The sequence below is a fragment of the Artibeus jamaicensis genome, unplaced genomic scaffold (assembly GCF_021234435.1).
Source record: "Artibeus jamaicensis isolate MK-2021 breed Jamaican fruit bat unplaced genomic scaffold, CSHL_Jam_final scaffold_1964, whole genome shotgun sequence".
Classification (NCBI taxonomy): Eukaryota; Metazoa; Chordata; class Mammalia; order Chiroptera; family Phyllostomidae; genus Artibeus; species Artibeus jamaicensis.
Window position 1 is genome coordinate 68427544 of NW_026522030.1, and position 12970 is coordinate 68440513.

Sequence of the window (12970 nt, forward strand, 5' to 3'; positions counted from 1 at the left end):
TTTATTTGTTTGTTTTTTAACCACTGGATCCTTGTTCTACTTTTGATCCCAAGTAACTATTTCATATCTGGCAATGTCTATCTCTCCAAGTAGGTTTCTATAATGCCTATGCCTTTCTTTTCCTTTGTTCTTTCTTCTATTGTTTGGGAGAGTCAGTTCACTCTTCCCAAAAATTCTTCCAATAACCCTAAAATGTCAGTGTCAGTGAACAAGAAGAATTTATTGCTCACACTCCTACAAGTTGGTTGGGAGGCTAAGAGATCCGAGCCGAGTGCAGGGAGCAGATCTGCCTCCTCTAGCCCTGGCCAAGTGGGCTGCTGACCCTGCCCATCGCACGGAGGCTGGGTCGGCACCGTTCCCTGTGTGTTTCCTTTGGGCCCAGGCAGGAGGAGAAGGCAGGTGTTCACTGCGGCTCAAAAGGCAGGTAGGAAGCCACAATATATTGAGGCCTAGATCAGGACTGGCACAGGTGACTTCTCGTCACAAGGACGTTAATCAAAGCAAGTCATAGAAATCAAGTCCCAAGTCAGAGGTAAAGGGGAGTATATTCTATATTTTGTGGATGAAATTATAAGATTATACAACAGAAGGCAGCCAGTCCTGCTAAAAAGCTGGTATCTTCACATAAAAGTATAACTAGATAAAGTTCTTATCAATTATTAGTAAGGGAAAAATAATTACTCTGCATATAATTCTGGGAAAATTAATTATTTGGTACAGGGAGTAGTTCATATGAATTAAATCAGTGGTATTAAAAAATTAAGTCATTAATACATTTAGAAGAGAATTCAAGAATATATATGTCAAATGTCTTAATGAGAAAGACCTGTCTAAATTTTGAAGCAATGGATAAAACAAGAAGGAACAAAATCTATAGATTTAATGACTTCAAAGTTAACAGGAAATAACTTGAAAAATATTTGCAACAAATATGACAAAGGCCTAATATTCTTAATACACAGAATGTGTAGAAGGTGACCTCAGAAGTGGTGGTGTGAGAGGTCCTCCTGGTCTCTCCCCTTGAAGTTAGAAGTTGAACAGTTATGATTCCACGAAGGATTCCCTGCTTATTAACACACAAACACGTCTGGGAGATCCGCACATGGAAGCATCTGAAAATGGGTGAATCAGAGTGAAGGGAGAAGAAGGGAAGGAGTAAGAACAGAGCTAGGTGCCACAGACCCAGCCTGGAGCTCCCATGAGCAGGAGAGGAATCAGATCACAGCCTGCACACTCTGCAGTCCTGGGGAGTAGAGAACTAGAGTCAATACTCCTGCCCCAGTGGTCAGGCTGAGTGGAAAATAAAAATGTGCATCAGTGCCACCTGCTGGAAATCACAAGAAAGAGCCCTTCCTACCAACCTGCTACATAGAGAAATGCTAAACACTCTTTTAAAAAGCAGATTTCATTACCATTAATGCCAAGGCAGAGAAATAATCCATCAAATACTATGAATAACCAAGGCATCAAGGCAGCTCAGAAAGAAAATGAAAAATCTTCAGAAAATAGAGACATGGGCCTTGGCTGGTATGACTCAGTGAATTGAGTACCAGCCTCCGTACCTAAGGGTAACCAGTTCGATTCCCAATCAGGGCAATGCCTGGGTCGCAGGCCAGGTCCCCAGTAAGGGGCACATGAGAGGCAACCACACAGTGGTGTTTCTCTCCCTCTCTTTCTCCCTCCCTTCCCCTCTGTCTAAAAATAAATTTGAAAAATATTAAAAAATAAATGCATGGAAATATGTGAATTAAATAACAGAGAATTCAGGATCTCAGTTAAAAAATTCAGTGAGATATAGGAAAAGTTAGGCAGTTTAATGAGCTCAGAAATAAAATCAATGTACAAAAGGAGTACTTTACCAAAGAGACTGACACTTTTAAAAAGAACCAAATAGAAATTCTGGAGCCGAAAACCTCAATAAAAGAAGGAAAATGAACTAATGACCTTAGGAAAAAAAGAGCTGACCTTAGGAAGAAGGAGGCAACAACAATGACACTGAAGGTAGAAATCTAGAAATGACATAGATGAAAAAAGAGAGAGATTGGAGAGTAAAAAAAATAAAAGAACTCTACAAGAACTGTCTTGTAGATTAGTTCTCCATCAGAAGATCTCTCCTGTAGATCGACTCCATCAGAAAAAAACAGCATAAGAACAGTGAGTATAGCAGAGGGAGAAGTGGGGGAGCAGTTCTCACTATTCAGAGTGAGACCTGCCCAAACCTAAGGAAAGATCTGGATCCTCAAATCTAGGAAACTGACAGAATACATAATTATCTCATCTAAAAAAGCCCTTCTCTAAAGCATGTTATATCAAAACTGTCAAAAATTAATGACAGGGAAAAGACAGTAACCTATAAGGGAAATCCCACCAAATTATTGGAGTTTTCAGCAGAAGCCCTACCAGCTAGGAGAGAGCGGAATCAAATATTCAAACTATTGAAAGAGAGAAATTACTGGGCAAGAATAATATATTCAACAAAGTTATCTTGTAGATATGAAGGAGAAATAAAGACTTTCTCAGGACACAGAAGCTGAGGGAAATTACCACCACAAGCCTTGCATTACAGGAAATACTATAGGAGGTTATCTGAAATAGACATGCTTAAGGTGATTCATGGGTAGGCAGAAACAAAAATTTCCATTCTTATTTAGAGTAGGGTATTACACACTTAAATATAACATAAAGATTAAAAGAAGTAAAAACATTTTAAAAAAGAAGATAGAGCTACTGCAATTTGGAAATGAACTCACAACATAAAAAAGGACAATTTGTGACAATAAAAACATAAAAGAATGTAGATAAAGATCTGGATTTGCACAGGGCAATGGAGATAAGATGAAATCTGAAGAAAAATGACTACTGTATGTAATAAACTGTCTTTTACATAGACCTAAATGCTAACCACACACACGCACACACAGAACTAGAACTGAGACACATACCATAAAAAAAGAAAGAAAGAATGGGAAAGAATACCATCAAACTAAAATAACAGAAGCACAAGAGGAAAAAAATGGACACACAGGGTGCCAGAACATAAAATGGCTATAGGAAATTATCATACATTAATAATCATCTTATATGTAAATGGACTGAACTACCAATAACAAGGCAGAGTAGCAGATTGGGTTAAAAACCAAAACCCAACCATATTCTGCCTTCAGAAGACACATCTCAATGCAAGTAAAAGTACAGACTCAAACTGATGTATTACAGAATTGTATTACATAGGACATTTGAAACCTATGTAACTTTATTAATCAATGTCACACCAATAAACTTAATAAAATTTTAAAAAATATCTCCACAGCCCCTTCCAAAAAAGAGTTTATGTAATCCACTTTAAAAATAGTAAAACCCAGTGGATACATGGGCAAAGGAAATTTTACATTTTACAATAAAATAAAATACAAATGGTAAGTAGTACGTGAAGACTATTCAATCTTATAAGTCATAAAACAGTAAATTTTATTATTGAGGTACCATTTTCTCTTATCAATATAGTTAAGATTAGAAAATAAACATGGTTAACTATAAAGGTGTCATGAAGGACACTTTTATGCACTGCTGATAGTACTGAAATTTAGAAATAATGAAAGTAATATGTGTCAAGATCCTTAGAAATGGTGGTAACCTTTGTCCTGGAATTTCTGCTTCCAAGCTTACCCTTATAGATACAGAAAAAAGCTTAATGACTTAATAGCATTCATTTAAGTACTTATAATAATGAAAATCTGGAGCATTCTAAATGTCCAATAAAGGAGAATGACTTATTAAATTACAGTACATCCTTAGAGTGAATTATCAGGTACCTTTTGCAGTTATATTCATAATGTGCTCCATAACAGCTGGAATGTGGTTATGCTGTGTAGCTGAATGAGCCACGTGTAACTGCATATGCAGAGTGATCACAGATGAAAAGTTGTGCAGAGATTATAAGACTGGAAACGGAGGTGGTGTAGTGCAATTATTTTAGAAAATGCAATTGTTCTTCATTTTTACAATAAGAAGCTATCATTTAATAATAAAATGTCACTGAAGAATATAAAACAATCCATTAAAAGGGAAAAAGGAAACCATTATCTGCTTCCTTGGGGATTTAAGTGGGTACCATACAGCCTCAGGAGAAATGTAGGAACTCGGCATTCTCAGATTCATGTTGCCAATATCCAAACCAGATAAAATCAAGGCAGAGAAAAGCCTGCTGTCTTTAACTGACAGCTGGAGCAAACAGACTGGATGCTCGCCAACTCTGTTCTTTCCTTCGGACTCTAAACCTGTCTTTAGGCAATGTGTCTTCTTTTTTTTCCCTTAAATCACATGAGTTTAATTTAATGTTTTGATTTCAAAGGAAGAGCTAAAAATATTTACACAGCCCTGGTGGAGTGGCTCAGTTGATTGGAGCATCATCTGGTACACCAAAAAGGTTGCAGGTTCAATCCCTGGTCACAGCATGTACCTAAGTTGCAGGTTCAAGTCCCTGTCAGGGGACATGCTTAGGTTACAGGTTCCATCTGTGGTCCGGGCACAGGCAGAAGGCAACTGATCAATGTTTCTCACCTCAATGCTTCTCTCTCTGTCCTTCTTCCCTCCCTTCTTTTCTATCCTGAGGTGAGGATTAAATATAAATATAAATATATACGTATATATATATATATATATATATATAAATATACACACACACATACACACACACACACGCACACACACACACACACAAACTGCTATCCTATTTGAGATTAATAATGTTTTCTAAAGTCCCACATCAAAGGTTATAAAAAGTAGCCTCACAAAATCACAGCCAACTTGATCTTTTTTGGAAACTCATTTGTGTGGATGGATCTACCTCACTTTGCTGGTCTGGGAGGTGCAACTGCTGGCAGAGACAGAACTGTAATTGTTGTAATGTCCAAAGCCTTTGGACTTACAATTCACAGAGCTCCTGACTTAAGCAGATAAAGATGATTTTTGGTTATAATTAAGGTCAGTATGATTTTTTTTTACTCTTTAAACCTTAAAATGTTAAGGTTTAACATTTATCAACTCTGGTTTTAATTCTTTTATGGACATTTTTTTATTCACACTGTAGTACAGAAAACATTATTTTGAAAACAGCAAAGTCCAGGGATGAACTTGGATTCCAAACTGATGTCCAAAATCAGCAAACCTTTTTTTTCGTAATAAAAGAGAACATTTATGTTAGAAATGTTTTCATTGGTGTTGTTTTATTTCTTGAGTTTGGTTTTGCAATTTGACCTCCTGGTTTCTTTCCTCATGTTTGTAAGGAATTAAATGGGGTGTGTCTCAACCTTTGTGGAACTTTGTGCTTATTTCCAGCTGTTTCTAGAAATGAAACAGAAAAACTGGGTAAAAAGTGGTAGGGTGATAGATTTTCTCAGTTAAATATTCTAAGCAACTTGCGTGGTTTGAATAATATTAATTTGCTTCATGCCATCTTTAGGAACTGAGGACCAAACTAACACATTATTTTAATGTTTTACAAAGTTATCTCAGAAACAACCATTTCTTAAATCCCAATAAGAATATTGTAACAATTTCCAACCAGATTTCATGAGTGTGAAAACTATCTCCTCCATAAATACTGTTTGTGGATTTCTAGAGTACCATTGAATATGATACTCAGAAACTCTGAAATACATCCAAATCCAAATTCAAATTATGTAACTAAGGAGTACTATTCTCTTTGGTCTGTGAAGCCACCATATTTAGAGACCTGATAAAAAGCTCAGTAGATTGAGTGAATTTGGGAACATTCTGAGTATTGCAAAAATCTGAATTCTAGGTCTGTTTATTCATGTCACTGACTAAAACTCGGTTAACTGAGTCAAGGTAGAAAAACGATGTTTTATTTTCATGAGTAAACAGGTTATTTACCTGGAATTAATAGATCATAAAATAGCCTAAGCATTTCTGACTTCTCCTTGTCCCGTAAATGTGTTATGTACATCAAACTGTACTGCAGCATTCTCTGGGGTAAATGTCCCCCTCCATCTCTGCTTCTGCTGTGAGAAGCTCTGGTGTGGCAGACAAGAGGACAAAAGACCATGAACAACTGGAGTCCACAGGGGCTGTGAGCACAGCAGAAGGGATGGGGGCCCCAGAGGCAGATGCTGCATATGTTTTGGAATAATGTTCCAAGGCGCTTTTTTTGTATTAAAAATTCACTCCATTTTAAGACTTGTGTACCACGATTTGTTCAAGAAACAGGTTAGCTTAGAAGAGAGAGATTAGTAAACACACAACGTCACTGAAGTTAGTGACTACAGTAAGCACAGAGAAGACGCAGATTATCCTGTCAGAGGCCCAGCCAGCAGTTGTCACTTGATTTAGGTCCTATAGGGTGTTTATCCCGGAGAGAAGAGCCAGAAAAGGCATTCTACACTGAAAGACAAGAGCATGCAAAGGCTTGGGGAGAAGGGTTTGGGGAGAGTATGAAGGTTACGGTGTGTCTGAAGCTGACAGTTTGGACTGGATTATAGGAGAGGACTTAACAAAGGAAGGTTGAAGACAGATTGAAGACTTTTTTAAAGCAAGAGATCTGTACATTATTTAGAAAATAGGGAGCCATGGGTAGATGAAAGAGGGGTCATGATCTGTATTTTAGGTAACTGATTTCAGTGACATTACAAAAGGTAACTGAACAGACTGACATAATCAAGGGAGGAGGCTATTTCTGGAATAAAGGCTTTCATAGCTATAGCTGTTAAGTGGTGGGACAGGGGGTCATTAGGTAGAGACAGACAGGGACGAGAACAAGATTTAGGAAAAGAAGGGTTTGCCTGTTGAGTTTGTGGTGCCCGAGGTATTCCCGATGCAGATATTCAGGATACATTGGGAATGTGGATCTGGGCCTGAAGAGACAAGTGGGAATTGGAAGGATGGTGCCCTCAGTGTACCAGCAAGAAGGAAGGAGATGACTACCTGGTCCACAGGGTCCAGAGAGTCTGCTGATCTGCCAGTCAGCAGTGGTGTCCTGCCTTGTTCTGCTGTACCAGGATCTCTCCTTTCTCTATTTGTTCCTTTTGGTTCTCTCTAACTCATACACATCTTCACAAATTTTCATTCTTTACACCAGGAATCAAAAGTTTCTGTAAAGGATCCATATTTCAGACTTTGCTGGCCATATACTGTCTCTGTTCACATATTTTTTTTCAACCTTTAAGGATGTAAAGAATTATTCTTTGCCTGAGGGCCAAACATGCAGGTATTGGGCTGCATTTGGCCTATGTACTGTACTTTAAAGACCCCTTGAGGTAAGGCATTCTCAGGAATTGATACCACTAAAACAACTAATATTACTCTTAGAGGTATTCACATCAAGAGAAAAAGAAGGGGAAAATCAGCGTGGTAACTAAATGTCTTTTTGTAGAATAAATAATAAGTGTCACCAATTCTTTTCTTCCCAGACAGTGCCTACCTGTTTTTATGGGGTTGATGCCCCTCACCCTCCACACTTCATTGCTGTCATATCCTTTCAGTGGATACTCTTGAACCCTGATCTGAATTTATGTCCCTTTCTTTCTTTCTCCTTTTTGCAGTTTCAATTTATTAAATTTACATTTATGTGTAAATATTGACAATGTTAGACATTCAGAGGGTTGAATTTTCCTATTTGAATGCATATATATATTGAAAATATAAACAAGTTCCTACTGGTAATTCTCCAAAGTCAACAATTATTTTTTGGTTCATTTTAAGTACATTTTATTTTTTTTTTGGCATTTTTTTTAAATTTATTTTTTTAAATTGATTATGCTGTTACAGTTGTTCTATTCCCCCCTTCATTACCCTCCGCCCTGCCCCCCCAACCCCACCATTACCCCCCTTTAGTTTATGTCCATGTGTCTCAAGTCCTTTAGATTCTATATTTCCCATACTATTCTTGCCCCCCCCATCTATTTTCTATCTACTGTCTATGCTACTTATTTTCTGTACCTTCTCCCCCCTTCTCCTCCTCCCACTCCCCTGCTGCTAACCCTCCTTGAGATCTTCATTTCTATGTTTCCACTCCTGATCTAGCTGTCCTTTTAGTTTGCTTTCGTTTTAGGTGTGGTTGTTAATAACTGTGAGCTTGTTGTTCTTTCACTGTTCATGTTTCTTTAACTTCTTTTTCTTAGATAAGTCCCTTTAACATTTCATATAATAAAGGCTTGGTGATGATGAACTCCTTGAATTTGATCTTATCTGAGAAGCACCTTATCTGTCCTTCCATTTTAAATGAAAGTTTTGCTGGATAGAGCAATCTTGGTTGTAGGTCTTTAGATTTCATGACTTGGAATATTTCTTTCCAGCCCCTTCTTGCCTGTAAGGTCTCTTTTGAGAAATCTGCTGACAGTCTGATGGGGACTCCTTTGTAGGTGATTGTCCCCTTAGCTCTTGCTGCTTGTAGGATTCTCTCCTTCATTTTAATCTTGGCTAATGTAATTATGATGTGCCTTGGTGTGTTTCTTCTTGAGTCCAACTTTTTTGGTACTCTCTGAGCTTCTTGGATTTCTTGGAAGTCTATTTCCTTTGCCAGATTGGGGAAATTTTCTTTTATTATTTGTTCAAATAAGTTTTCCACTGGTAGCTGTGCCTTTCCCCCTTCTGGTACCCCTATAATTCGGATATTGGAGTGTTTAAAGATGTCCTGGAGGTTCCTAAGACTCTCCTCATTTCTTTGAATTCTTGCTCCTTGACTCTTTTCTGTTTGGCCATTATTTGCTTTTTTCTGGTCCACTCCATTGATTTGAGTCCCAGTTTCCTTTTCATCGCTATGGGTTTCCTGTGGAATTCCATTCATTTCCATTAGTTTCGCCTTCATATATTTGTCTAATTTGTTGGTATAATCAACCAGTTCTGTGAGGATCCTGATGACCAGTGTTTTAAACTGTGCGTCTGAGAGTTTTGCTATTTCTTCGTCGCTTAGATTTATCTCTGGGGCTTTGAGGTCTTCCTGCGACATTTTTGGTCTGTTCTGGCCCTTTAAGCGGGAGAAGCGGCGCCTTGGACTCCCAGGTCGCTGGGTTGTGACGCTGTATGTGGAGGCGTGGTCAGAGCGGGGAAATGGTGGCGCCCTCAGCCACCGGGCCAGTCCAACCGCCCACTCCCTCGCCTGTCCGCTAGCGCGCAGATAGGCGACCGCAGTCAACACGCAGCACCGCCTCCCCACTGTCTCCTCTGCAGTCGCTCACTAGGTCCAATCCTGCGTTTGGAACCCGTGCGTCTGGATTCGTGTGTCTGCATTCCGCGTCTGGGTCCGTCCGACCGGAGTCCTCCTGTGCAACCCCTCACCAGTCGCCGGTTTCGCCCCTTACAGGTCGGGCTGAAGAATTTGTTGTTAACGGACTTCCGAAAAGTTCAATTTTCCGTGTTCTGGTTGTGTTTTCTGATGCTAATATTTAGTTGTCCCTAAACTTGGTTGTGTGAGAAGGCACGGCACATCCACCTATACCTCCATCTTGGCGGAAGTCTTAAGTATATTTTATTGATTATGCTATTACAGTTGTCCCATTTTTCCTCCCCTTTATTCCCCTTGCAGCCCTTCTCCCACCAGCATCCTCTCCTTAGTTCATATCTGTGGGTTGTACATATAAGTTCCTTGGCTTCTCCCTTTCCTGTACTATTCTTAACATCCCCCTGTCTATTTTGTACCTACCATTTATGCTGCTTATTCTCTGTACCTTTTCCCCCATTCTCCCCATCCCACTCCCCCTTGATAATCCTCCATGTGATCTCCATTTCTGTGGTTCCTTCGTTCGCTGTTATAGTTGTTGGCTTAGTTTTTGTTTTAGGTTCAGTTGTTGATAGTTGTGAGTTTATTGTTATTTTACTGTTCATAGTTTTGATCATCTTCTTTTTCTTAGATAAGTCCCTTTAACATTTCGTATAATAAAGGCTTGGTGATGATGGACTTCTTTAACTTGACCTTATCTGGAAGCTTTTCCATTCTCAGTGATAGCTTCACTGGATAGAGTAATCTTGGATGTAGGTCCTTATCTTTCATGACTTCAAATACGTCTTTCCAACCTCTTCTTGCCTGTAAGGTTTCTTTTGAGAAATCAGCTGATAGCCTTATGGAAGCTTGGTTGTAGGTAACTGTCTCCTTTTCTCTTGCTGCTTTTAAGGTTCTCTCCTTATCTTTAATCTTGGGTAATGATGTGCCTTGGTGTATGCTTCCTTGGGTCCACCTTCTTTGGTAATCTCTGAGCTTCCTGGACTTCCTGGAAGTCTATTTCCTTTGCCAGATTGGGGAAGTTCTTCATTATTTTTTTTCAAATGACTTTTCCATTTCTTGCTCTCCCTCTTCTCTTTCTGGCACCCATATGATTCGGATGTTGGAACATTTGAACTTATCCCAGAGGTTCCTAAGCCTCTCCTCATGTTTTTGAATTCTTGTTTCTTCATTCTGTTCTGGTTGAATGTTTATTTCTTCCTTCTGTTCCAAATCAATGATTTGAGTCCCAGTTTCCTTCCCTTAGCTATTGGTTCCCTGTACATTTTTCTTTGTTTCACTTTTCATAGCCTTCACTTTTTCCTCATTTTGCAACCATATACAACCAATCCTGTGAGCATCCTGCTAACCAGTGTTTTGAACTCTGCATCTGATAGGTTGTCTCTGTCCTTGTCACTTTTTTCTCTTTTGGGAGTGTTGCTGTGTTCTTTCATTTGGGCCATATGTCTTTGTCTCAGTGCATCTGTTACATTTTAAGGGGCGGAGCCTTAGGTATTTGCCAGGGTGGGGCAACCCATGTTGCTGAGTTGTGGCTCTGTATATGGGGGAGGGGTCATAGAGGGAACAATGCTGCTTGCTTAGCTCTCCACCCCAGCTGCCTGTCTCTGTCCCTCCTACCAATCTGGATGAATGGTTCTTCTTTAACTCCTTGGTTGTTGGACTTCCATAGAGTTTGATTCTGGCAGTTCTGGTTGTTTTTTTGTTTTTAAATTTGCTGCTGTCCTTCTTTTGGTTATGCCAGGAGACAAAATGTATCTACCTATACCTCCATCTTGGCCAGGAGCCCCATGTCCCTTGCTAAGTGCTCTGGACATGATGTATTTCCCATATCATGATATTGGTAGTCACACTCCTGTCATCCTGTCATTGCCTCATTGGGTTCTGTATTTCTTACTAGGCTCTGAGCTCCCAGTGAGCAGTGCACATGCTGCTTTGCACCATTGTCTTCCTTGAACACCATGTGGCCCAAGGTAGATCTATAGATCGTTAATAAGTGATGGAAAAGGATGGATGAGAAATAGAGCGTAGTGGCCCCAGGCCATACCTGTTCATCTTGTAATACTGGCCTTGGAAAAATTACCTAAACTTTCTGTGCTTCACTTCCTCTTCTGCACATTGGGGTAATAGTAGTATCTATGTCAAGGGTTGTTATTGAAAGTATTTGTGTGTGTAAAGCACTTGGTGCCTGTGACATAATCTTGCACTTTAGCTGCTGCTGTTACTATGGTGGTTTTTAGTCCCACTGTTAGGGCTGCTGTTTGGGCAACTGCAGCTACAGGAAGGCAGAAGAGTTTGGGAATTAGAGCATTAACCCAGGAATCAGACTGCTAGGGTTGCAGTTCCAGTTCCACCATTTACTTGCTATATGGCCCTAAGCAAGTTTCTTACCCTCTCTCTGTCTGTTTCCTCTCTTGAAAATTGTGGATACTAGTTGCACCTAACTCAAAGGATCATTATGGAGACTAAATGAGAAAATAAATGTAAAGCCTTTAGAATAGTGGTCAGTTCCTAGTTATGTCAGTAAGTGTTTACTATTAATGATGTCAGACTTGGATTTTAGCTATTAATTTTACTATCCTTTCTTATGTTCACCCAGTTGGGATACATCGTTTATGAGTGCATTCTGTGTGCCAAACCTGCAAAGTTGCAACTATGACTTACTCTACTTTGACTCAAAACAATGTAGTTTGATTATAAAAATCTTGAAAAACCTTCTTGAAGCCCTCTATTGCTGGTGTCATTCCTGATAGACTAAATGCCTGAGTAAACCTTAGCATACAGTCTAGGCTTTTCAGACATTCTTTGGTGGCCCCAGCCTCCTCACGAACCTCCGTTCAAGAAATAGGAGATGATGATTCTTTAAATGCCTATCCCTCCTGATGTCACTTGTTCCCTGTTTCCCAGCATAAACAGATGAAAAGTGCCAGCCCAGCCATTGCTCAGCCCAGAGAGATGTTATAACAAGGTTTTAGAGGAGAAAGGAGTAGAGAATGGGTTATTTAAATATCTCTGCTACTGTTATCATCATAAAGGCCTTGAGTCTGTTCCTGTGGGTCAGACTTTATGATTGAATTAGTTTTAAATTAAGTTCACTTAATATTTTCTACCCACAATGTTTAAAGGGAGCGACGGAATCACTTTAATCAAATAATAATTATTCTTTTTACTTTTGCTAATTACCTCTCCTTTCCCATGTGAGTGGAGGTATAATACCACCCAGGAGGCCTACAGATAAAATTGCCGTTTTGTTTATTCATCATCAATAAATTTGACAAGTAACATTTTAAGCCTTAAAATTTGTACATTTAGTTTTTTTCTCTCTTGACAGGGCAGACAGTTTACAGAAGAATCAAGACCTGGAATTTGAAAGAAATAGAGAACGATTTGAATTTTTGAAGGTATAACCAAGTTTGGTTCGAATGGTCGATTCTTTATGTCTGTGGGTGTGAGGGTAAGGTGCAGAGGAGGGTGCCAGGCATTCATAGTACTCTTTCCACTTTTCAATCCTAGTGGGGTTCCCAGGCTTTTCACAACATGAGGATTATTCCCCCTGGCTCAGGAATCATCCACCAGGTGAATCTGGAGTATTTGGCAAGAGTGGTATTTGATAAGGATGGATATTATTACCCAGAGAGCCTCGTGGGCACAGACTCACACACTACCATGATTGATGGTTTGGGTGTTCTCGGATGGGGTGAGTATTCTTCTGTATCTGCTGTACTATAGCATGTACTT

General features: G+C 39.3%; 1 protein-coding gene across 1 annotated transcript in view; it reads left to right on the forward strand.

The window, feature by feature from the left end:
• Positions 1 to 12970, forward strand: part of ACO1 (aconitase 1) — a 63096-nt gene that overhangs the window by 28084 nt on the left and 22042 nt on the right. Inside the window, exons 5-6 of the mRNA XM_037135044.2 lie at positions 12564 to 12633; positions 12746 to 12929. Coding sequence (XP_036990939.2) covers positions 12564 to 12633; positions 12746 to 12929 — 254 coding nt within the window. The remainder of the gene's footprint in view (positions 1 to 12563; positions 12634 to 12745; positions 12930 to 12970) is intronic.